The sequence below is a fragment of the Anomaloglossus baeobatrachus genome (assembly GCF_048569485.1).
Source record: "Anomaloglossus baeobatrachus isolate aAnoBae1 chromosome 5 unlocalized genomic scaffold, aAnoBae1.hap1 SUPER_5_unloc_17, whole genome shotgun sequence".
Lineage (NCBI taxonomy): Eukaryota > Metazoa > Chordata > Amphibia > Anura > Aromobatidae > Anomaloglossus > Anomaloglossus baeobatrachus.
In genome coordinates this window covers 215,902-243,398 of record NW_027441792.1, presented here as the reverse complement: position 1 = coordinate 243,398, position 27,497 = coordinate 215,902, and the positions used below count along the sequence as shown (strand labels likewise).

Here is a 27,497-nt window from a genome sequence, read left to right as displayed (position 1 = left end):
CTGCTCAAACCGGATGTGTGAAAGCAGCCTAAGGCATGCAAAACAATCAAACAAACTTGCTCCACATTTTGGTGTATTGCAACATGTTTCCACCCTATGTATTTGTACCATTTATATGCTAGCTGCTTCAATCCCTCATTTCTGCTGCTCTTTCACACACCCAGTACACTCCATCTATATCAGCCCTTCTCTCCTCTCCTCTCCTATGTACTGCTCTCATGCTCCTTTTCAAAATTATAAACCATCAAGATCCATTCACACCCACCATGCAACGTAATAGACACTCTCAAAAATCTCTTATCCACATGCTCACTCTCTCTATTCTCCTTCTCCTTTTAGCAGGAGATATTGCACCTAATCAAGGACCTTCTTATAATAGTAAGCTCAATTCCTTCCCTGGCATATTCAGAAAACCCCTAAATCTCATTAATATTCCTTGCATACCTTCTGTCTCTTTTAACTGTGCCCTTTGGAACTTTCGCTCAGCATGTAACAAACTCTCCTTCATCCATGACTTCTTCCTTTCCAATTCCGTTAACCTCCTGGCTCTTACTGAGACCTGGATTCAGCAGTCAGACACCACCGCAGCTGCTGCTCTCTCATATGGAGGCCTACAATTTTCTCACACCCCTAGACTTGACAACAGATCAGGTGGAGGTGTTGGTCTGTTGCTTTCCCCAAACTGCACTTTTCAGGTCAACCCTACTGTTCCCTCACTTATCTTCCCTTCTTTTGAGGTCCACACTGTCAGGCTTTACAGACCCTTCTCCCTGCAAGTAGCAGTTGTGTATCGCCCTCCAGGCCCAACAAGTCAGTTCTTGGATAATTTTGCCACCTGGCTTCCACATTTTCTAGCCTGTGACCTCCCCACTCTTGTCATGGGGGACTTTAACATCCCCATTGATGATCCCCTCTCCCCAGCTGCCACTCATCTTTTATCTCTAACCTCCTCTCTTGGCCTTTCACAACTAACTAACTCTCCTACACATGAAGACATGAAGGTGGGAATATGCGGGACCTGGTCTTCTCCCGTCTCTGCTCAGTGCATGATTTCACTAACTCCCCTCTCCCACTCTCTGACCACAACCTTCTTTCATTCTTGGTCAAGAGCTGTCAACCCACTCAGGACACCCCCACTTACCTCCCATATAGGAATATACATGTCATTAACAACCAGAAATTTCTGAAGAAGTTGCAGTCATCACTGGCTCCAATATCCTCCCTCTCATGTCCTGACTCTGCTGTAAAACATTATAATGAAACCCTACAGAGCGCCCTAGATGAAATTGCACCTGCTACACGCAGAGCAACTTGGTGCAGACGGCAGCAGCCCTGGCACACGTTGCAAACACGCTTTCTCCAGCGGTGTTCCAGGTGCGCTGAACGCTTGTGGAGAAAATCCAATCTAGCCGAAGATTTCATCCATTATAAGTTTATGCTCAAAACATACAATGCTGCCCTTCACCTCTCCAAACAAGAATACTTTAACACCCTCATCACCTCTCTAGCCAACAATCCTAAACGACACTTTGATACTTTCCATTCCCTCCTAGGACCAAGAGTTCTGGCCCCAACCACCAACCTGAGTGCAGATGACCTGGCCAATTATTTTGAAGGAAAAATTGCCCATTTACGCTAGGAAATTTCCTCCCAGCCTCATAACACCACACATAACACCACACATTGTCTGCCCTCCTACACTTCATCTAGCTCACTTTCACTCTTTGATCCAGTCACAGAAGAAGTCACCAGGCTCCTCGCATCTTCTCGCCCTACTACCTGCACCAGTGACCCTATTCCCTCACATCTCCTTAAATCTGTCACCCCAGCTGTCACCACTCACCTAACTAAAATATTCAATCTCTCACTCTCCTCTGGTGTCTTTCCCTCCTCCTTCAAATATGCCAGCATACACCCATTACTTATAAAACCATCCCTGGACCAAAATTGTGCCGCTGACTACAGACCTATCTTTAATCTCTCATTCATCTCCAAACTCCTGGAACGTCTGGTCCACTGCCGTCTAATCCGCTATCTGTCAGATAATTCTCTCCTCGACCCTCTACAATCCAGTTTCCACTCTTTACATTCTACTGAAACTGCTCTTACTAAAGTCTCTAATGATTTACTAACAGCTAAATCTAATGGTCACTACTCCCTGCTGATCCTCCTGGATCTCTCTGCTGCATTTGATACTTTGGATCACCAGCTCCTATTCACTATGCTCCGCTCTATCAGGCTCAAGAACACCGTTCTTTCCTGGTTCTCATCTTACCTCTCTAACCGCTCATTCACTGTATGCTTTGCCGGCTCCACTTCCTCTCCTCTTTCCCTTACGGTCGGGGTTCCTCAGGGTTCAGTCCTAGGCCCCCTCCTGTTCTCTCTATACACAGCCCCTATTGGACAAACAATCAGCAGATTTGGTTTCCAGTACCATCTCTATGCTGATGACACCCAACTGTACATATCTTCTCCTGACATCACCCCTGCACTATTACAAAATACTACCGATTGTTTGTCCGCTGTCTCCAACATCATGGCCTCCCTCTATCTAAAACTGAACCTGTCAAAAACTGAACTTCTCCTGTTTCCTCCCCCTCCTAACCTTCCGAAACCCAATATTACCATTTCTGTGTGTGGCTCTACCATTACGCCCCAGCAGCACGCCCGCTGTCTTGGGGTTATATTTGACTCCGATCTTTCCTTCACTCCCCACATTCGTTCACTTGCTCGTTCTTGTCACTTCCACCTCAAAAACATCTCAAGAATTCGACCTTTTCTTTCCGTTGACTCTGCAAAAACTCTTACTGTCGCTCTCATTCATTCTCGCCTGGATTATTGTAACTCTTTACTAATTGGTCTCCCTGTTACTAAACTCTCCCCTCTCCAATCCATTCTGAATTCCGCAGCCAGGATCATTTTCCTCTGCAACCGCTTCACTGATGCCTCTGCTCTTTGCCAGTCATTGCACTGGTTGCCTGTCCGTTACAGAATCCAATATAAACTTATCACTCTCACTTACAAAGCTCTCCACGGTTCTGCACCACCCTACATCTCCTCCCTCATCTCTGTCTATCACCCCACCCGTGCCCTCCGCTCTGCTAATGACTTAAGACTGACATCCTCAACAATTTCGAACCTCCCACTCCCGTCTTCAAAATTTCTCACGAGCTGCGCCTATGCTCTGGAACACACTACCAAGAGAAATCCGATTAATTCCCAACATCCGCACCTTTAAGCGGGCCCTAAAAATGCATTTCTTTAGACTAGCCTATCAACTCACTGCCCTGATCTAATTTAGTCCCTTTCTGCCCTTCAAAAAACTTACTTCCAGTTCTCATCCCCTGTACCTGTATAAATTCTCACCGACGGGTTCATGCAGCTGGTTTTGAATACCCTATTAAATCGATGGCTGGACCATATATGACAAGCTTTTCTCCCCCCATTCACCTTTTCTGTCTCTCCTATTTCCTCATAGACTGTAAGCTTACGAGCACGGCCCTCACTCCTCCTGGTATCTTAATTTTGTTATTTTGTATTGTCTCATATTGTCTGTACATGTCCCCTCTTAATTGTAAAGCGCTGCGGAATATGTTGGCGTTATAGAAAGAAAACGTATTATTATTATTATTGAGTCCTCTCCTTTGATACAATTTTCTCTTTTGATACAATTTCCACATCTCGTCAGTACTAATCCCGTCTATTTTATCCCAGGGAACACCATCCTTCATCAGGGCCATAAAAATATCTCTCCTGGTGACACGGGATCTATGATTTTTACTACTTTTGACGTTGTTACACTGTTCTTCAAAATTAAGCTGACCTCTCTTGGGACCCCATTCTCCCAGACCCCCTAACTGTTGGATCACCTCCAATGTATTGGAGATGGGTTTCCCAGTCTGATTTACCATTAATGCCATCATGACATGTTTATAAGCTGGAGGGGCATTTCTAATGATACAATTTCTAATAGAAACACTTACAACAACTTGCATGTAATCATCATGTGTACTTGCTGAAATAGCATTTTTCATGGCCTCCTCCTTCAATCTCCGAGCACAATCTTTCAATGTAAACCATGGTTTTTCATTGGACGGCCAGTCCACCTCAGATGGGTATTTATGCTGCAATGCCATAGCCACAACATCTATCATAATACACACCACATGTGGTCGCTGAACTATCAAGGAACAAAATGCCTCCTTCACTACAGGCTCATGGCTGAGTTGAACAAACTTTGGTCCATCCACAGCATCCAGCTGTACTCCATGAGCCCCCGCCTGCCACTCCACAGCATCCAGCTGTACTCCATGAGCCCCCGCCTGCCACTCCACAGCATCCAGCTGTACTCCATGAGCCCCCGCCTGCCACTCCACACCATCCAGCTGTACTCCATGAGCCCCCATCTCCCATAATCTGACTATCCAAGTTATCAAAGGTTCATTTGGCATTTGTGAAAAACGATCATGAAGCTGACTGCAATCCTCTACCATATTTCTGTTCTGTTTACCTGTAGCTGTTTCTAAGACTTGTCTATGGTATATAGGATGAACTCTTATTTGGTTAAGAGGAGGATCAATTTCCTTCTCCCAACTGAAATGTTCATCCTCCTGTTCTGGATCGGTGACGTTTTCAGAATCAGTTGAGTTCTGTACGTCACCATTCCACTCATCTGAGTTCCCCTCTGTCCCGGCTTTGGCTATGGCCAAAGCTAATTCCTTTCTATTCTCCTTTCCTCTCTTCTTTCTGTATTTATACTGCTCTATACATACAGCAGACTTGTCTGCATCATGCTGATATCCATCACATTTGTCCACTGACAACTTATTCTGACACTGTGCTGTGACCAATGCTGTCTGGACCTCACACAACTGTCTCTCTAATTCCTGAACTATTGTTACCATACGTATTTTTTCCTCATGCTGTTTTCTATATGCAGACAACAGGATCCATCCACGCCTACCAACAGCACCCAATTCTTTACCTTTCTCCACTTTCACTTTCTGCAAGCATTCAACCACATCAACGAGTTCAGCATTTTTCAAACATTTTTCCCATGGTTCACTCAAACCAACACTGTGCGACCACTTGGTTGCTAAAATATCAAAGGGACTCTGTTCCCAACCTGGAATCTCAATGCATTCACTCACAACCACTTTTTTCTTAAAAAGAGGCATATTTTACGCAATATCACACTAACAAAAATACTCAAAGCCTTCTGCGTATATCCTGTTCACAGCGCCAAATGTTTTGCTATATTTTTAGCACTAAGGTTCAGATACGGCTTTAAAGAAGGCAAATAAGTAATTTTATTATAAAGGTTAATATGAAATACAAACTTAAAGGAAAAGTATGATATTGCGTACACTTTTGTATATTGAACATACAAAGGTTAAGTACAGTTAAATATACTTACATCACCAAGGAGCTTTGGACATCATCTGTCTGGAAGTCAGAGAAGCATGACATAGACAGAGGACTCCTGGACATCACTGCCCGGACGTCTCACGGAGGCAGGAAACACGAGCTTCTGTCTGTGTGTCTATACTTCAGCTGATCTTATAGAGGCTTGAACAATATTATAAGCCTTAAAGTTAATGTGTTGTAGTCTTATTGATCCATGCTCTTTGATGGCCAGTCATTGGGCATAGATGAATCAGAGATAGGGCTGGTTCACACTAAGCGACAGCGACAACGAGGTCGCTGTTACGTCACCATTTTCTGTGACGTAACAGCGACCTTGTAAGTTGCTGTTATGATCGCTGCTTAGCTGTCAAACACAGCAGCCGAAGCAGCGATCATAACCGCGAGAGCAGGGAGTCGCGCACACTGCTTAGCGCTGGCTCCTTGCTCTCCTAGCTACAGTACACATTGGGTTAATTAACCCGATGTGTACTGCAGCTACATGTGCAGAGAGCAGGGAGCCGCGCACACTGCTTAGCGCTGGCTCCTTGCTCTCCTAGCTACAGTACATATCGGGTTAATTAACCCGATGTGTACTGCAGCTACATGTGCAGAGAGCCGGAGCCTGCAGCACAGGCAGCGTGAGAGCTGCGGACGCTGGTAACTAAGGTAAATATCGGGTAACCACCTTGGTTACCCAATGTTTACCCTGGTTACAGCTTACCGCAGCTGCCAGATGCCGGCTCCTGCTCCCTGCTCGCTTCATTTCGTCGCTCTCTCGCTGTCACACACAGCGATCTGTGTGTCACAGCGGGAGAGCGCCTTTGAAGAAAACGAACCAGGGCTGTGTGTAACGAGCAGCGATCTCGCAGCAGGGGCCAGATCGCTGCTCAGTGTCACACACAGCGAGATCGCTAATGAGGTCACTGTTGCGTCACCAAAACCGTGCCGTAGCAGCGATTTCGGAAGCGATCTCGCTATGTGTGAAGCACCCCATACACCACACATCAGATAATGGGGTAATAAACCCACAGACATTCAAATCTCCCAAGAATACACATCAGGTATTTGAGCTAGGTAAATGGATATATTGTCTGTCTGTGTATATAGCAAACACCTAAAACATCAGATTGTTGAACTAAAGTAAATCATAGTTTCAATTTCAATGGATAGCAAACACACAAAACCATCAGATATTTGAGGTAAGTAAATCATAAGGTTTCTGTTACAATGGTATATTGTCTGTCTGTATATTCAAGACAAACACACAGAAACCTTTAAGCATACACAAGATTTTGTAACCATGTACTTTGTCTGTCTGATTAATCAATATGTTATAGTATAACATAATGTATAGACTCAAAAAATAGCCATTTTTATATTTGCAATACAGCGTGTATGTGCGATATCGTCAGTGTGTGTGTGAGTGTATGCGATCGGATGTGTGAGTGTATGCTGTCTGATGTGTGAGTGTGTTCTGATGTGTGAGTGTGTGTGTGAGTGTATGCGATCGGATCTGTGAGTGTCGGCAGAGGAGCACGGCGTGCAGCACAGCTGCTGGGACCGCCCACCGGAGGGCACAGGGAGAAGTGAGGTGTGTGTGTGAGTGTATGCGATCAGGTGTGTGCGTGTATACTGTCTGATGTGTGACTGTGTGTGAACGTAAGAGATCGGATCTGTGAGTGTCGGCAGGGGGCAGAGGAGCATGTCGTGCAGCACAGCTGCTGGGATCGTGGGGTGGGTGTGTGTTTGTGTGTGAGTGTGATCTGATGTGTGTGTGAGATCTGATGTGTGTGTGAGATCTGATGTGTGTGTGAGATCTGATGTCAGCCAGACGCAGGGGAGCACAGCTGCAGGGAGATCACAGGGAGAAGTGTGTGTGTGTGTGTGTGTGTGTGTGTGAGATCTGATGTCAGCCAGACGCAGGGGAGGCGTGCAGCGTACCTGATGGGAGATCACAGACGGATCTGGGAGCCATACAGACGCCCTGGGCTGGTAAGTATGACGATCCTGGGATGGGGGGGGGGGTCTGCTTTTTGTGGGGGGTAAACTTACCCCCAACCATGTCTCCTCGAGAATAAGACACCCCCTGAAAATAAGACATAGTGCTTTTTTCAGGGCAAAAAAAAATATAAGACAGTGTCTTATTTTCGGGGAAACAGGGTAGCTCTGTGTGTTATTAGGTTGATCCCAAAGAGAAAGGTCACTGGTTGGAATCGAGGAGAAAAACCGGATCATCCAGCTAATCAATAGCGGTCTCTTGGCCAAGAAAATTGGCAAACTGCAACTTTTGTGGCCATGACAGTTGGAAGAATATGAAGTGAAGTCCGTCCATCCATTCAAAAGCCAAGAGGTGACATCCAGGCAAAATATTGGAGTCAACAAGTAGAAAAGTGGAAAGAAGAAGATTGGAAACGGGTGATTTGGAGCAATGAGATGAAAGTCAATAGACGGCCCTAATGGGAGCAAATGGGTCTGGAAGAAACAAGGGAAAAGAGGGGCAAACGGATCGAGAAATTGAAGGAACTGTCAAGTTCCATGGTGGAAGCCTGATGATATGATGGTTTCTCAGTCAAAAGCGATACTTGACCAGGATCGATGGTGTTCTCAATGCTGAGCTATATGTGAAGATCCTACAAGACAGACCGTTTTTTTTTTTGTTTAATAATATGCACTGGATTATAAGACACACCATATATTTGAAGGAGGAATATAGAAAAGAATGTTTATATTGTTAAAATGAGGGTCCGGCTTATAATTCTAGTGCCTCTTATATTAACTCGCTAGTGGAGGCAGGGTAGGCGATGCTGTCTGCATGAAGGAGGGGTGTCACGGCTTAGGAGGGTCAGCGATGCTGTGGGCTCAGAGGAAAGGGTGTTGTGGCTCAATAGGGTCAGTGTGTAGAGGGTCGGCAACACTGCTGCGGGCTCGTTGGGTGTCAGGGTGGTGGGCACCATTGATCTGCCAGTGGGTTCGCAAGAGGGGGTGTTGTGGCTCAGTGTGTGGCAGCGGAGGGTCGGCGATACTGCGGACTTGTGGGGTGTCGCGGCGGCAAGGACTATTGATCTGCTGGTGGATTGCGGGCTGCTTTGAATCACCTGCAGTTGACGAGATAGACTTCAAGAAAATTGCCGCGGAGCAGGCGCATGTGCAGATTAATGTGATGGACTTCAAGAAAATGGTCATGGAGTCCTATTTGCGCATGTACCGCCTCCACAGCCATTTTCTTGAAGTCCATTTCATCAACTGTGGGAGATTCAAAGCAGCCCGCTGGCAGATCAATGGTGCTCACTGCTGCGACACCCCACAAGCCTGCAGTATCGCCGACCCTGCGCCACCATTGCTGCCCTGGTAAACCATATGCGGTTTGTAAAATGCACCCCCATTTTTCCCCCAGTTTTGGGGGAAAATAAAGTGCGTCTTACAAACCGGAAAATACAGTACTTCATACATTCGAGTACTATGGGTACAAAAAGGACAAGATATTGTTCCAGCAGGACAATGACCCAAAGCATATGGCAAGATTGGGGAAGAAATGGCTCAATGACAATGAAGTAGAGGAGATGGATTGTCTCCACAGTCCCCAGACATTAAGGCTATGTGCGCACACTGCGTCTTTTTGACGCTGCGTTTTTGTGCGTTTTTGGCCGCTAAAAACGCACAAAAACGCACCTGCGTCGAAAAAACGCATCAAAAAAACGCATGCGTTTTTGCCGCGATTTGGTGCGTTTTTGGCTGCGTTCCCACTCAGCTTCTTCCCACTCCTCACAAGGAGATACAGGCTGCTTGAGAGGCTGCACAGGCATTCCTCTGACAGAGGAAACAATGCAATCTCTGCTGAAAACGCTGAGGGCTTCCCTGCAGGCTGATCTCAGAGAAATAGTAAGAGAGCTGAAGGAAGAGATCAGGTCTCTGGGTGATCGCACAGAGCATGTAGAAACTAAAATGGCTGAATTTGCAACATCACATAACAATCTGATAGATGCTAACACAGCTTTGGAAAAGGAGGTGGAGGCACTGAAACTTAAAATCAGTGATATAGAGGACAGATCCCGAAGAAATAACCTAAAAATCAGATCGATTCCCTCATCAGTAGCAGATAAAGACCTCCAGGAATACTTCCACAAGTTTCTGCAGCTTATACTCCCTGGATGGGACACCAGAGACCTGATAGTGGACAGGATTCATAGAGTCCCTAAATACAAAGGCATAGATCCAGCTCTGCCTAAAGATGTCCTGGCTAGACTTCATTTCTATAAAACAAAAGAAGCTGTGCTGCACACACTGAGGGGAAGTCCAGCCCTGCCAGACACTTTCATGGGACTAAAAATCTTCCCAGATCTTTCTGCTACAACTCTTAATAAAAGAAGAGAATTTGCCCACCTTTCTAAACTCCTTAGAGATCAAGACATCAAGTACAAGTGGGGTTTTCCGGTGAAGATGATAATTTTCAAAGATGGAGGCACTCACATATGTCATACTCCTTCTCAGCTGGGCAAATTGCTGGATGACGGGGGAATAGCCCACCCACCAAACCCTGATGGGCATGAGAATCAAAGAGGCCCTCCAGACAGGATTAACCCTGAATGGTCAGTAGCTTAGCTAGGACTCCTTCCTGCTTATGGCACCTGCTGTCCCTGCTCCTGTGACACGGGATGTCACGTAGCCACCCTGATGTTCTCGCCTATGGCGAGCGGTTATACACCGGGCACCCTACTCGGGGAAAACCGGTGCTGTTAGAACTTTTTTGTTTTTGTTCCTCTTCTCACAAATGTTCCTTAATTTTTTTCAAAAATTTCTCTCAATGCCTTGCTGGTCTAACCCCTCTCATCCCTGATGGCGTCCCTAGGAATTCAAACCCCCCTGCGGCTCCAATATGAGAATTAAGATATTGTCTATTAATGTGAACGGACTCAACTCCCCAGCAAAAAGGTCAATGATGTGGAGAGAGGTGAAGGCATCTAATTGTGATATAGCGTGCATTCAGGAGACCCACCTTCTTTCCACAGATAATAAACGGCTACTTCATCCAAGGTTCCAACACGCCTTTTTTGCTAATTATTAAAAAAAAAGAGGAGGCGTGGCCATTTTAATAAAGAACTCAGTGGCGTTTAAATTGATAAATGTCAGTTATGGAGCGGATGGAAGATATATTATTCTGTCTTGTTATATCAACAGCGTCCCTTATACCTTGGCAACGGTCTACTCCCCAAATTCATCACAATTGACCTTTGCTAGGAAATTTTTCCAAGCCTTCGAAGATACTGCCACAGGGGCGGAAATCATCTGTGGAGACTTTAATATACCTGTTATACGCTCCATGGATTGCTCCAACATCAACATCCCACATGCTAAGGAACTTAAGCATCTCATCAATGAATTCCATTTTCATGACATCTGGAGATATTTGCATGCATCAGAAAGAGACTATACATTCTTCTCTTCCAGGCATCGCTCATACAGTAGAATTGATTTCTTTTTGGTCGACAGCATATCTGTAAGTAATTGTGTGGCAGCTGATATTGGTTTAATTACTTGGACAGATCATGCGCTGATCTCTTTGTCTGTTCAGGGTAGCTTTAATGTTCAAAATTCCCCTAGGTGGAGACTGAATACCAGTTTGCTTGGTAGGCAGAAGGTACTTGATGAAGTAGAGTCAGTGTTAACAGAATATTTCAAACTTAATAATAATGGGGAAATTTCTGACGAGACCCTGTGGGCTGCTCATAAAGCAGTAGTCAGGGGGCAGCTCATAAAAATAGCCTCCATCCAAAAACGGGAAAAAGACGCAGATATTAAATATATATTAACCCGTATTCATCACCTTGAATCCCTGAATAAAGCCAAAGCAACCCCTAACTTGACTAAAGAAATTGTAACCCATAGATTCCAACTAAGATCCCTACTCCTGCAAAAATACAAACATAATCTTAAAAAAAGTAGATCAACATTTTATGCTATGGGGGATTGAGCGGGGGCCTTATTGGCAAGAAGGTCGAAAAAACGTGAGATTCAACCTAAAATAGAATTCCTCAGGGACCCAAACGGAACAATCACTAGACAGCCCATTGAAATAGCAGAAGCATTTGCGAAATACTATGAGGCCCTGTATAATCTAAAATATGATTCCAACACATCACAGCCAACTCAAGTGGATATATAGGTTTTCCTAGACACCTTGGATCTTCCCCGGGTCTCAGATGAGCAATTAGAGGAACTTAATCTTCCCTTTACTACACATGAAATCCTAGGTGCCATCAAAATGACTAAGTCTAACTCTGCCCCGGGCCCCAAATGGTCTGCCATACGAATATTACAAACAATTTATATCCACTCTGTCCCCCTTTATGTTAAAAATCTTCAATTTTTGGCAAAATAAAGGGTCAATTTCCCCAGACAACTTAGAAGCGATTATTATCGCACTACCCAAGCCAGGGAAACCTGCAGACACCCCGGGTAATTTTAGGCCCATTTCACTCCTAAATTGTGATTTGGGTTGGGATTGACAAAATTTGGATTCTTGGGGAAAATCAAGTCATCCATTCTAGCTCTCTACTCTCACCCAAATGCGTCAGTGTTGGCATCGGGGTTTCTGTCATCTAAATTTCAAATAAGTAATGGCACTCGCCATGGGTGTCCATTGTCTCCCGCTATTTTTGCGTTAGTGGTAGAACCTCTGGCAGAAGCTATACAAAAAAACATAGGCATTTCTGGTATGAGTCGGGGAATTTGAACATAAACTTGGTTTATACGCAGACGATGTGATAATTTCCTGTTCTAACCCTGTAGTTTCGATTCCAGCAGTGGTGAACACATTATCGAACTTTTCTAAAGTGTCGTATTATAAGCTTAATGCGGCAAAGTCTTTGATATTGACGTTTAATGTACCGGTGGAAGCCAGGAGTGCGCTGGAGGGGGCCTTTCAATTCACATGGTGCAACAGGGGGATACCTTATTTGGGTATTAAGCTGACTCCATCGCAGATGTTGATTAAAGAAAATTTGTAACCTTTGATCCAAAATTTAGAAAAGGAATTGGGAAGGTATGAAAAAATATCGTTGTCCTGGATGGCCAGGATACAGTCCTTTATTTTGGGTAAGAAAAACAATTTATTGTATGTGCTCAGATGCCTACCCATCAAAATTTCTCACAAAACCCTGATGAAACTTCAATGGTTGACTAACAAATTTGTATGGGGTAATAAAAGGCCTAGGGTCGCAGGTAAAGTGTTATACCCCCCATATGGGGGATTGGGCACCCCAAACATAACGGCATATTATAAAATGTTACTAATTGAATCACTAAAGGAATGGTGGCGTCCAGGTAATTCACATAGATGGGCTCAGATTGAAAATTTCCTGTCTCGCCAGGGCTCGGTGAGAAGAATGATAAAAGCAGAATATTTGAGCCGTTCACAGTTTTCCCCGTGTGTTCCCACCATGTCAGCCTCCCTGGAGGTCTGGCGAAATGACTTGATTCATAAGATTCAGACTCCTCTTTCAGAGATTTCCCTCAAGTTGTTGGAATCTCAAATCCCCTTTTTGAATCTGGCCAGGTGGGAGGGATCGGGCATTACAGTGCTGGCGGATCTATACTTTGATTTGGTTCTTAACCCCTTTAATGAAATAGTACGGGAACACCCCTCTTTTAAGGGCTGTTTCTATCAACACATCCAAATTAGTCATTTTCTGGCCTCTAAATTTCCTCCAAAGTTGAATCCTCTGTTACCTACAACAAAGGCTTTGGTATTTAAAAAGAAAATTAAATCCAAAGGTATCTCCTCGACATACAAATGGCTCAATAACCCCCCCGAAGAGCAAAAATCTCCTTATATGAATAAATGGGACGTGGAGTTGAGTGTCTCCACCTCTCCTTCAAACTGGCACTCGGCATCAGCAAATATCCAAAAATATTCCAAGTGTATAAATCATCTGCAGCAACTGAAAAAAGTACACCTGGAATAGTATCGGTCCCCAGCCAACTTAGCACAATTCCTCCCAAATTATTCGCCACATTCTTGGAAGGGCTGCCTCCAAAGGGGTACTCTTGGTCACTGCTGATGGGCTTGTCCCAAGGTTTTCTCGTTCTGGTTGGAGGTGTTTGGCCTGATGACAGAGCTGACAGGCAATCCTATTAATCCGAATCCAGGTCTGCAGTGCTAAACGTGGGTATAGAGGAGTTCTCTTGGGAATCCAGGGGTTTATTAGTTCACATTCTAGTTGCTGCCAGATATTGCATAAGTAGCTATTGGAAATCCCCAAAGACACCTACATTAGTTGAACTATATAACCGAATTAATCTCCAATGCCAATACGAGTTCTGTCTGGCTCACTCCATCCGCGCCAAAAACAAAATACTACAGATTTGGGACAGGTGGCTAAACTCTGTATATGCTTCCCCTGTCAGGCATCGGTTTCCAGGGCAAACTGATAATAAAAAGTGGGTCAAATAAGGTCAAAGAGAGTGTGACGCAGGGAGTTCACCCGTACCACATTTCAATATTCAAGGTGTTTATATCTCTGTTGTTGTTACTGCACGGGCTACCCCGGAATGCCATCTAATTCCCCCCCACCTCCCCCTCCCTGGTTGCCTCTTTGCAACCATCCATGGTTCTCCCCCTCCCCCCACCTCTCTCTTTCCTCCCCTTTCTTACTCCCTAGTTCTGGTTGTTTGGAACCCTCGTTTTGAGGATTAAAGAGTAAATTGGTAGGTTGACGCTATACATATTGGGTATTGATTAACCTAAAAAAGTTGCAACATGCATCAGACATGAGTTGGTGGATTGATAGGAAATATGAATCATAATCAAAGGTGATACTACCACATGTTACAGCGTTATTCCCTTTGTGTATTATTGCCAATGATACCTGAATTTCTTCTTTTTGTAATGTAACTTCCTACATAAAAATTGATTGGATAAAAAAAAAAAAAAAAAAGAAGGAAATGTGAGATCTATTTCAAAGAAGGAAGGACATTTCAATATCACTTCTATAGGAAAGAGAAACTTAACGGTATCCCCAGTACAATTCAATTTATCACAGATTAATGATTTCCCTTGGGATATGTGGACAAGTGAAATAAAGAAAGATAAGGGTTTGTTAGATTTATTAACAAAACAATTAGAGGAAGCAGAAATTATATTCCGGCATGAACAAGGTAAACTGGATGATATTGAGCACGAATGGAACACAATGTCAGGTAAAACTTGGTGTAACAGTTTTTGAAAATCAGTACATACCGGGTCACAGACTTCTGTGAAGACAGCAGTAGGGAATATTTTATTTATTCCTATTATAATCATATTTTTATTAGTTTTGGTTTGCATTATCTATCAAGTTATTGTGATGTGCAAAAGATATATAAGAATATAAACATAGAGATGAAGAAAGAAGATAATATCCTAAGAGAAATGCTAAGATGCAAACACATGACTCTTTGACAAAAAGCTTCATGTTGGTTGGTTGCCAATCAAGGTGTTGGCCCAGGATCTTCAAAAGAATGAATGTGATACGAATGGTGAGAGAATGAATTATGATTTCCAGGGATTTCTCAAAAATTCATTTCTGGGGGGATTCTAAAATAATAAGGGTTCATGAATATTTTTAATGAATCTTACATTTAAGCCATTATGGTTTGAATGTACAGGGTTAAATTTTAGAGTACGAATGGATTTTGAAGAAGCTGGCCAACCTCCTGTTGGTAATTATTCAGTATGACAGTTCAAGGCTGTTTTCTCCTAGCTAGAACTGTAATTAGTTGCAACATTGACAAGGAGACATATACATTACAGGCTGCCAGGACATATGGTGAACTAAAATATCCATAGTAAAGCCATGAGAGTGTTTCAAGCTATGTGCAAATATCCATTACAACTTAAAGCTCATATTCAAATATCGATAATTGCATCATGCAAAACCAAGATTGGAAATGAGTTGTATATTGGGTTCTGAAGCTCACTATAGAACCATGTTTAGTCACAAGTAGGTGAGTGATAGCCAAAGCAAAACAGTATATAAGCTGGCCACGGCTCATGGGAGATAGAAGGCTCTACAATTCTCACAAGGAAGCTGATGGAAGACTGCCAAGAAGCATCACTGCCGTGACATCACAGCTATATGTAAGATACAATGGACTCTTTTTAAATACTCAATCTTTCACTAACAAGGCATTATTTTACTGTATAATTTTTAATTATTTTTGAATTTTAAATAAACCCATGTATTTTACCTCATTTTTCTTTTCTGAATAATCCTTAAGTGATTATTCACATCAATCCTATTTTTAACAGGGATATAGTCGGGAAATAATCATGTTTATCTGAGAAACCTCCCTAGGGGTTATGTTATGGAACAATCTGTTTAAGGCATTTACCTTTGTGCCTTTCCCTTGATTCCCTTTTGGACATACTTGTGTACTATTGTTTTATGATTTCTTCCTGTTTGTGGGATTGCTAATTTTTGTAATAAAGATGTTTTATGGGGTATTTTGTCTTAGTGTTTTTTTTTATTTGAGGACCCCTTGATTATCTGATGTATATATTATACCCCTGTGTGAGATCTTTGATGCACAATAAGTTCTGATTTCTGAATAAAATATTTCCCACATACTGAACATGAAAATGGCTTCTCCCCAGTGTGAATTTTCTGATGTGTAACAAGATGTGATTTCTGAATAAAACATTTCCCACATTCTGAACATAAAAATGGCTTCTCCCCTGTGTGAATTCTTTGATGCTCAACAAGCTGTGATTTCTCAATAAAACATTTCCCACATTCTGAACATGAAAATGGCTTCTCCCCTCTGTGAATTTTCTTATGTCTAACAAGGACTGATTTCTGAATAAAACATTTCCCACACTCTGAACATGAAAATGGCTTCTCCCCTGTGTGATTTTTCTGACACAAAACAAGATGTGATCTAAGACTAAAACACTTCCCGCACTCTGAGCATGAAAATGGCTTCTCCCCTGTGTGAATTTTCTGATGTCTAACGAGGACTGATTTCTGAATAAAACATTTACCACACACTGAACATAAAAATGGCTTCTCCCCTGTGTGATTTTTCTGATGCGTAACAAGATGTGATCTCCGACTAAAACACTTCCCACACTCTGAACATGAAAATGGCTTCTCCCCTGTGTGATTTTTCTGATGCGAAACAAGATGTGATCTCTGACTAAAACACTTCCCGCACTCTGAACATGAAAATGGCTTCTCCCCTGTGTGATTTTTCTGATGCGAAACAAGATGTGATCTCTGACTAAAACACTTCCCACACTCTGAACATGAAAATGGCTTCTCTCCTGTGTGAGATCTTTGATGCCAAACAAGTTCTAATTTCCGAATAAAACATTTCCCACACTCTGAACATGAAAATGGCTTCTCCCCTGTGTGAATTTTCTGATGTCTAACAAGGTCTGATTTCTGAGTAAAACATTTCCCACATTCTAAACATGAAAATGGCTTCTCCCCTGTGTGATTTTTCTGATGCGAAACAAGATGTGATCTCTGACTAAAACACTTCCCGCACTCTGAACATGAAAATGGCTTCTCCCCTGTGTGAATTTTCTGATGCGAAACAAGATGTGATCTCTGACTAAAACACTTCCCGCACTCTGAACATGAAAATGGCTTATCCCCTGTATGAGTACTTTGATGTGTAACAACATGTGATTTCTGATTAAAACATTTCCCACATTCTGAACATGAAAATGGCTTCTCTCCAGTGTGAATTTTTTGATGATTGGAATTTTGGACTTGTTTGAAAAGAACAGGTGATAGATCTTTCCTAGGAAGGACTGGAGGTATATCTGGGACAACAGCATGCTCTTCATATGTAGCATGTGTAATAATTTGATCATCTGTTTTAACTTCTGAAGATATTACAGGTCCATCTGAACTCCCGATACAGTCATCTGCTAAAAATAAACACAATGTTATTATTATTATTTAATATTATTTTGAAAATATATTTTTTCAACCATAACATCAGAAATTAAATTAGGAAAAAATGTATTCTGAATCTGTTTTCGAATTTCGAGATCTAAGAGTTGCATCATCGTTAATGCGGACCTCCCATTACTGTCTCGAAGATATCTCTCCAGTAGCAACAGTTCTCTTAAATGTCAAACAGTAAATAATCTGAGTGACTATCACAATGTTACTGCGGGATAACAAGGGACAGGGGGCTCCTATACTGTCGCTCATGCTAGGAGACCTTAGGCTATCTCTAACCTCTGAATTACCCCTGAAGGTGGAGATGCCAGAGTCTTGTGCCTTTATATTCTCCTGACCAGATCTAATCTGTTATCCCCCAGTGAAGGAAGGGGCAGGAGTATAATGACAACAGATTAAGACAGATGGAAAAAAAAAATTCAGACACACTGCAAACTCACAGAAATAAACAGTGTGAGACTAAGGAGAAAAGCAGGAGCAAGAAGGCAACAACAAAAAGACAACAAGGCTTAACACCACAACAGCTCATAGTAATAATGCACAACAACTATCCGTAAGTCTGGATCACAACACCTCACCAGACCAGTATAGGTAAACTATAAATGGTATTAATTAAATAGTCCAGCCAGCATATACAAGATGGGAGCGAATGATACTGGCTCCCCTACAGCATGTAATCAAACACATTAACAAGCAGCCCAGCAGAGATTAACTCTTGCTAAACTACTTAAGTCTGTAGTTCGATGCCTGCGTCTCCCTGCGCTGCAACACAGACATCAGAGAAGTTAGCAGGCAGAGTGTAGTTTCAACAGATCCTGACGCCGCCATAACAGTTCGCAAAACCTGGAAAATCTCCTGTTACATTGATCCACAACATAGACAATTTCAAAGAGGTTGTTTTTTCAAAGACAAAAATAAAATAGTTAAAGCCACATGCAATAAATAATTATTAGTTCCTATGTGACAATTCACCTGTATCCGATCCATTCCCCAGTTCCTGCTGCTGCGCGACTGATCAGGGAGGAGTAGTGACCATAAAAAGCACATCTGGCATTTTTTATCAATTTTTCTCTTTACAGCATTTACTGATTGTTGTAATTAGTGATGAGCGAGTGTATTCGTTACTATTCACAGAATAGTATGGTACATGAGGAGCAGGAGGAGGGGAGATAGGAAGTGGCATATGATGAGGCGGAAACACTGGTAGAAGTTGGGCTCACTATTCTTGGCATGTGTAGAATGTGTGATGTTACAGTTTGCGACTCTATCCCAGCCTCCACCAGGTTCACTCAGTGTGCCATGACAGATATTTATCATCCCTGTCCACAACAACTTGTCTACGTGTTTGTTGTTAGGTGGACCTTCCCGGTTACGGCGTTGGTCATAGCACAGTTGAGATTGTTTAAACACGTACTTGTGTAACGAAGGGAAGGCACACCGGGCAAAATAGTGGGGGCTGGGAACACTCTAACATGGGGCAACCACAGCCTAGAGATCACGGAAACACTGTGTTCCCACAAACCTAAAAGGCAACATCTCCATGGCTAGATATTTGGCAATGTGTGAGTTTAGGTTTTGTACCTGTGTGTGCGTGGCTGGGTATTTACGCTTCCCTTCCAAGTTCTCAGGCACGGACAACTAGACACTTCGCTGGGACAAGGAAGTGGATGTGGTTGATGTTTGCTGTGTCTGTTCAATCACAGCTTGTGCGCAGGATGTATGAGTTCCTGCATCCTGTACAGCAGATTGTGAAGGACGTAGCACAGTTGACATGGCAGCGGTTTGACCCGCAGACACAAATTTAGTATCCTGGTGTTCTGCCCACCTACTGTCTGTCTGCAGTTTCCAACGTCATTTCTGCTCATTATTTGAAACTTCATTTTCCAAAACTGAACTACTTCTATTCCCTCCATCTTCTAACCTCCCCTCTCTGTATGTGGTACCACGATAACTCCTAGGCAGCAGACTCGCTGTCTGGGGGTTATGCTCGACACTGATCTCTCCTTCACCTCCTACATACAATCTCTTGGCCGCTCCTGTCGCTTGCACCTCAAGAACATCTCTAAAATCTGCTCCTTTCTTACCATGGAAACTACAAAAATCCATACCGTGGCCCTGATCCACTACTGCCTTGACTACTGCAACTCTCTATTAATCGGTCTTCATCCAACTAGACTCTCTCCTCTACAGTACATCGTTAATGCTGCAGCCAGGGTCACCTACCTGGCTAACCGTTACTCGGATGCTTCTGCTCTGTGCCAGTCATTGCACTCGCTGCCCATATATCACAGGATCCAATTCAAATTGCTTGTTCTCACCCACAATGCTCTCCACAGTGCGGCACCCCCCCCTACATCTCCACCCTCATCTCTGTCTATCACCCTACCCGTTCTCTATGCTCCGCAAACAATTTTTGACTAACATCCACACTAATCCAAACCTCACACTCCCAGATCCAAGACTTCTCCTGAATTGCACCAATCCTCTGGAATGCTCTGACCCAAGAAACCAGGACGAACCACAACTTACTCAGCTTCAGACGTTTTCTAAAAACACAGCTTTTTAGGGTGGCCTATCACACTCCTAATTGAATTAAATTCACATAGTCCATCCACGACTTCTCACAACATAACTCTCCATCAAACTCCACCCAAAAGCATCTCAAAGATTGGCTGACTGGTTCAGGCAACCTTTATCTATCATCCATTTCTTTGAGATGGATGGATTGTCATTGGAAATGAGCACCTGTACCTTGTCTCCCCCACCACCTCATTGTAGATGTAAGCTCTCATCAGCAGGGTTGTCTTTTTTTGCTATAATAATTGTATTTTCCATAACTGTTACTTGCTTAGATATGTGCCTCTGAATTGTAAAGCGCTGCGGAATATGTTGGCGCTATAGACAAAAAGATTATTATTATTGGCTTGGCTGCCATGTGGTTCTGCATACTGGTGGTGCTCAGGTTACCTTTGCCCTGGACTCTGCTCAAATTGGATGGCAGATGCTACAGATTACAATATTTTTCTCTGAAGGACTTTCAGAAAAAAAAACTTCCAGACAGCGGCTGAAGGAATCCTTGCCCTGACTTGGTCCACAGTGGGGGTGCACTTCGGAACAGTTGACCAAGTTCTCACTCTGGGCAAACCACTACCCCTTGGTGCCTGTGTTGGTGGACATATCCATCTTCCTTTGTGTTGCTGTGCTGGCTATGCATGTCAACGGTCCAGGTTGGATCAGTGGACTCATCATCGACCACCTCGTCTTCCATCTCATCCTCCTTCCCAGTTGAGTTTGTAGGCGGACTTGATGGAAACTGTGTCTCATCATCAGCAGCCTCCACCTCTGGAGACAGTAAATCAAGTTCCTCAAAGTGGCTTTCTTCTGGCTGTAGGTCCTCAAATACTTGTGCATCAACACACGCCACCACCTCCCGTGACTCTTCAATGCTGCACGGTGAGAGGCCAGAGCCAACCAAAGCATATGTACAAAACAGATCCTCAGAGTGGCCAAGCTAGGGGTCATAAGTCTCCTGTGACTGATGATGGGGGGAGGAAGGAGAACCAGGTTGAAGATTAGATGGGCCACCCTTCTGTGTATCCACAGTAGACTGTGTGGTCATGGAAGATTTGTTGCTGCTTGAAAAATGCAAAGAAACCTTGTCTGCCATCCAAGACAGAATCTGCTCTCGCTATTCTGGCTTACACACGTTTACGTTCCAGACCGGAAAATTTGAGGAGGATGGCAAAGCCCAGTGCCATAATGGGCACATTGTAAACTGCTATGGAATATGTATTTCATCATCTGAGTCTCAATGGGGGAGGGACAGCCCAAATGTATAAGTGAGCACAGTCCCTCCCAAATGTATGTTACTGGGCCACCTCAGGGCCCTCACCAAACTCAGCTTTCCTGACACCTGCAGGTCCTCTGAAAACTTGAATTGAGGGCCACAGAATGAAATGAAGGAGGAGGAGGGTAAAGCCCAACGCTACAATGGGCACATTGTCAACTGCTATGGAATATGTATTCCATCATCTGAGTCTCAATGAGGGAGGGACCGCCCAAATGTATAAGTAACAGGAGTCCCTCCAAAACGTACAGTACAGACCAAAAGTTTGGACATACTTTCTCATTCAAAGCGTTTTCTTTTTTTCAAGACTCTGAAAATTGTAGATTGGATAGGACAATGACCCCAAACACACCTCCAGGCTGTGTAAGGGCTATTTGACTAAGAAGGAGAGTGATGGGGTGCTACGCCAGATGATCTGGCCTCCACAGTCACCAGACCTGAACCAAATCGAGATGAAGGCAAAAGGGCCAACAAGTGCTAAGCATCTCTGGGAACTCCTTCAAGACTGTTGGAAGACCATTTCCGGTGACTACCTCTTGAAGCTCATCAAGAGAATGCCAAAAGAGTGTGCAAAGAACCTAGAATATAAGACATATTTTCAGTTGTTCCACACTTTTTTGCTAAGTATTTCATTCCACATGTTAATTCAGAGTTTTGATGCCTTCAATGTGAATCTACAATTTTCATGAAAACTCTTTGAATGAGAGGGTGTGTCCAAACTTTTGGTCTGTACTGTATGTTACAGGACCACTTGAGGCCTCTCAAGTGAATAATCAAGATACCAATGGGCGCGTTCTAGCTGGCCTTGTAAAGTACTGGGGATCAGCTAACTAGAAATTATGTATGACAGAGGCACCTACAAAATGTATAAGTCAGGCCCCTCCCAATTATAAAAGTAAAAAAAAGTCAAAAACACTACATGTGAACAAAAGTTAAAAGGGACTTTTTTTCTCTGGTTTATTTAGCGTTATATACAATTGATAATGCAGGAAAAAGTTTCTTAACGTTTCTGGCCTGTAAAATGCAATTTAGGTTAGGTGTGGTAGGTGTTCATGTGCATCTGTAAAAGTGGGATAATACTGTGACATCCTCATTCCCAGAAACCATATGTGAGTCAGAAATGCATGCAGGCATATCCTCCAGGCTCTCCCCATTCAGTTTCATCAGTTTTCCATCCATTTCATCCTTTTCCTCAGGCCCCCAGACCTCTTTGTTGGGTCCAGCAGAAAATTATTCGCATTTGCCATTGACTTGCATTGTACTCCCTATTCAGAACGAATACACGAATATTACAAAGTACTCGTTACGATTATAGCGATTACGAATATTACAGTACTCGCTCATCTCTAGTTGTAATTAATTTTATATTTTCAGCTTGAGAAGAGTAACAATACAGCAGTGATGGGGAACTTAATAACTCTTCAGCATCCCGCAATCGCATCACAGGGCGCAGACAGGAGTTGGTATGTGTGAGTTCCATTTTGGTGATGCTGTCAAAAATGGACATGCAAGTTTAAAAAGCTAAGGGGTACTTTGCACGCTGCAACATCGCTAGCCGATGCTAGCGATGCTGAGCGCGATAGTACCCGCCCCCGTCGCACATGTGATATCTTGTGATAGCTGCCGTAGCGAACATTATCGCTATGGCAGCTTCACACGCACTTACCTGCCCTGCGACGTCGCTCTGGCCGGCGACCCGCCTCCTTCCTAAGGGGGCGGGTCGCGCGGCGTCACAGCGACGTCACACGGCAGGCGGCCAATAGAAGCAGAGGGGCAGAGATGAGCGGGACGTAAACATCCCGCCCACCTCCTTCCCTCCGCATTGCCGGCGGGAGCCGCGGGACGCAGGTAAGATCTGTTCATCGTTCCCGGGGTGTCACACACTGTGATGTGTGCTGCCTCGGGAACATTGAACAATCCCTCCCACTCCAGGAAGTGGATGTTCGCCGCCCACATCAAGGTCGTATGGAAGGGTAAGTACGTGTGACAGCAATTAATCGTTTGTGCTACACGGTCAACAAATTGAACGTGTCGCACATACGATGGGGGCGTGTCACATCGCATACGATATCGTATGCAGAATTGAAAGGTGGAAAGCAGGCTTAAGGATCATTGCCATATGTGCCCTGGCGTCGGAATACCGGGAGGTGTCCCCGGATCTGTTGTTTTGTTGTGGACTCCTTGCAGACTTTAAGGATTTATATTCATGTTTGGTGCTTTATCTTTGTGGTTCTAATAAAGCCCTTTGGATTGTTCCTCAGCCTGGTGTCCCTTACTGCTATGTTGCATACCCCGTCACAGTAAAGACACAGTGGCATCAAACCCTTGTTCTAGCCAAGCTCTGCCTATTTTGGCAAAGCTGGTTAAAATTGGCGTGAACACACACACACACACACAGACACACACACACACACACACACACACACACACACACACACACACACACACACACCAGCCTGTCTCCTTTTCAACTTTAGACTTCTGCAATTAAGAGACCTTAAGAGTCCTATAATTGGCATATAAATACTGAGGCCCTTAGGAGAATGGGGGCCCTATGAAATTGCCCAATTTGCTCTCCCGTTCCCCTAATGCCAGTCCTTCATGCCAGCCTGTGTCCTGTTCAGTTTAGACTCCTCCAATTAAGAGACCTTTGGTTACATCATGTCACTTGACTTTGAAGTCATCAAAGGTCCTCAAACAATTAAAATCAGAATACAACTGATGGGGACCCTAAGACTGGGGTTCCTGAGAAGTTGCACAGTTTAACTCCTCTGAATGCTGGCCCTGACTGTAACTAGGGCTTATTATTAATCCCAAAAAATCATGCTATGGCTTATTTACATGGTAGGTCATTTTCAGGAAACAGGGTATTCATGAATCCCCTGCAGGTTTTTGAGTTGCCTACATAACAACATAGAGAAGGCACTAGAAACAAACAGCAGAAGAAGCAGAAGCAAAGAAAATACAGCTGAAAAAACAGAGCAAAAAGCCTAAAAATGTAAACACAAAATTAGTGCAGAAAGTACATGAGTAGATATCTCTTACTGGATAGAACCGGAGGAAACACATCCTGAGGAACATCGGGGTCTTCTTGTTTACAGTCCTGTGGGAGAAGAGGACGGGGACATCTCTCTGGTGTTGTCCTCTTACTGGATAGACCTGGAGGAGACACATACAGGGACTGAATTCATTCCTTACATACAGATAATTATAGGCCGTGTGTATTTAGTCCTGTCTATTACCTGGTGATGTCAGGGGCTGGGGATCCTCCATCATGACGTCCTTGTACAGATCTTTGTGTCCTTCTAAATACTCCCACTCCTCCATGGAGAAATAGACGGTGACGTCCTGACACCTTATATGAACCTGACACATACAATGATACCGTCACCCCCGATCCCTTCATAGCGTTACTGTATAATGTCCCAGCATTCCCAGCAGTGTCACCTCTCCAGTCAGCAGCTCAATCATCTTGTAGGTGAGTTCTAGGATCTTCTGGTCATTGATGTCCTCATGTATCGGGGGGTGAGGTGGAGGCCCTGTGATTGGGCTCAGGGGTCTTCCCCATCCCTCAGACACAGGGGCCTGACAGCGCTCACTAGAGGTCTTCTTCACTACTGCGTAATCCTGGTTATGGAGAGACACAGTAATAAATCTCACTCCAGACATTTCCAGAGTCCTCACCTCTCCAGTTCTGTCCATCTGTTATTCCCATAGATAAGAATGATGTAATGTGACGTCATCAGAATCTCTCACCTCTCCAGTAAGCCGGAAGAGGATCTCTAGGGTGAGGTGTAATATCCTCTCCGCCATCTTGTCCCTGTCCATATCCATCCTTGATGGGTCAATCAGGAGAATTCTCTTATATAGAAGATCTCCATTGAGAGGATATTATAAGGACCTGAATGGGAAGGATATTGGCCGATATATAAAATACTGCAGATAATAACGCAGATAAGATATTACTTGGGTAGGAAAAAAAATGTCTACATGAAATGTGCTATGTAAGTAGTAAAACCGACCGATAAAAGTAGAACATTAATTTTATAGCAATATAAATACAATGAAAAGTGATCAATTATCCATATTGCACCTAGAATGGGATGAATGAAAATGTCGGCTCATCAAGAAAAAAACATGTCCTCACTCAACAAAATTGATGCAAAAAGAATTATGTTACCGGTGTCAGAAAATGGCGACACAAACTGACTTTTTTTTTACAAAAGTGATTTTTATTCACCACTAGAGATGAGTGAACCTGAAGTTCAGGGTTCGGTACGAACTAAGATTTTCCAATAAGGTGCAGAGATCGGATGCTTTGCGTATGCAAACCACTCTCGCGAGCATCGCTGTGCTCGGAACGCTCGGTGCTCAGCCCGGTGCGAGCTGCCTGCAGTGTTTGATCGGCTCACACTGGGGGTAACAACAGCGTGATCGGATGTAGTGTGCACCAACTATTGTTTCACCATACTTTGAATTTTTACTAAATTAACTGCACATTTTATGGTAAAATGAAAAACTATGAGTCATCTTTGAAGAAAAAAAAAATCCTTCATATGGCATGTGGGCAGAAAAATAAAAGAGCAGCGCAGCAACACACAAACATGTAGCAACGGAGAGGACGGCACAGATGGTTACTGCCTCTGCCTTCTCTGTCACTGTATGCACGGCTCTGCGGTGCAATGCAGCTGGAACAGCGAGGGACCTGACACCGACACCGATCTGTGTGAGAGCCCATCCACCATCGCTACTTGCCAACTGTAATTGTTTGGGGTGTGTTTTTTGGGGAGGTGACTGAGGTGTCTGCTTTCTTTTTGGGGTGCCTGCTTTCTTTGATAAAATTCCTGCTGTATTTTTTTAACTTTTTTAGTTGCTTGGACATTTACTTATGGAGCCGCAAGTAGGGTTTATTTTTGAAGTAGGGCTGTTATAACTTTTGCATTTAATCTACATTCTTTATTGTTTGATTTGCTGTACATGTTTCTTTACTAGGTTGTACTTTAGCTCCCTCTAGTGACCAAACTTTATCAGAACCAGCATTGTTGTTCATGCCTCTATTCTCCTCCCCTTTGCGGTGCATTCTGGGTCGGAAGTCTCAATTTTCTAATTACTCACATACTAAGGATATTCTCCATTTTATCCTCTTTGTGATAGCATCGCTGGTAAGGAAATCTATGTTTGTTGCCATCTGCAGATCTGGATTCTCTCTGCATTTACTAAGTTAGATTCAAGCTGCTTGTACATTTGTATGTATATTGTCAGGCTTCTGTATGCATGTTCCTTATTGTATTATACACGTGCTGGTTGTACATATCTCATTGTTCCTAGTTTCACCAAACACATTTATCTACTTACATAATCACCAGTTTTGTCCGTTCTCCTATTCCATCATGCACCGCGCCACTGTCAGTTGCGCAGGCGCAGTTCGAACTGCACCTGTGCAAGTTACACACATCCCCAGCAGATCCGCCCCCCCCCGCACATTACACAAGCGGCTCCCCTCCCATCCCCTCCCCCATTACACACGCGGCTCCCCGCCCCCGCACATTATACCCGTGGCTCCGCCCCCCGCACAATACAACCACAGCTCCGCCACCCGCACATTATACCCACGGCTCCACTCCCGCACATTATACCGGCAGCTCCGCCCCCCACACATTATACCCGCAACTCTGCCCCCCGCGGCTCCACCCCCCGCACATTATACCCGCAGCTCCACCCCCCGCACATTACAACCTCAGCTCCACCCCCCGCACAATATATCCGCGGTTCCGCCCCCACGCATTAAACCCGCAGCTCCGCCCCCCGCACAATATATCCGCGGTTCTGCTTCCCACACATTATACCCGCGGATCCGCCCCCCACACATTATACCCACGGCTCCGCCCCCCGCACATTATACCCACGGCTCCGCCCCCACACATTATACCCGTGGCTCCACCCCCCGCACATTATACCCACGGCTCCGCTCCCCACACATTATACCTGCGGCTCCGCTTCATACTCCCGTACAGCACAGTCCTGCAGATACAGAGCAGAGTCCCCTGGAGGTGCAGCTTCTGATCATGTGACTGATCACATGACGAAGACATCACACAGGTACTGTGAGCACATAGTTGCATCTAGATTGGAGTGGATTTTTGATGATCTCCCTGCAGCCTTCATTCTAGACAATTCAGTGCTGGAGTGAGGACCACAAAAAAACTCCAATCTAGACAGTTCATCATACATACACATATATATATATATAATATATATATATATATCTATATACATAATCTCCAGTTGTGTCC

General features: G+C 44.0%; 1 protein-coding gene across 1 annotated transcript in view; it reads right to left on the bottom strand.

Moving 5' to 3' along the window:
- Positions 1–24,660, bottom strand: part of LOC142258911 (uncharacterized) — a 56,144-nt gene extending 31,484 nt beyond the window's left edge. Inside the window, exons 1-4 of the mRNA XM_075331471.1 lie at positions 24,447–24,660; positions 24,250–24,363; positions 15,948–17,320; positions 15,094–15,096 (exon numbers count right to left, since the gene is read on the bottom strand). Coding sequence (XP_075187586.1) covers positions 15,094–15,096; positions 15,948–17,320; positions 24,250–24,363; positions 24,447–24,579 — 1,623 coding nt within the window. The 5' untranslated portion in view covers positions 24,580–24,660. The remainder of the gene's footprint in view (positions 1–15,093; positions 15,097–15,947; positions 17,321–24,249; positions 24,364–24,446) is intronic.
- Between the last annotated feature and the right edge of the window lie 2,837 nt (positions 24,661–27,497).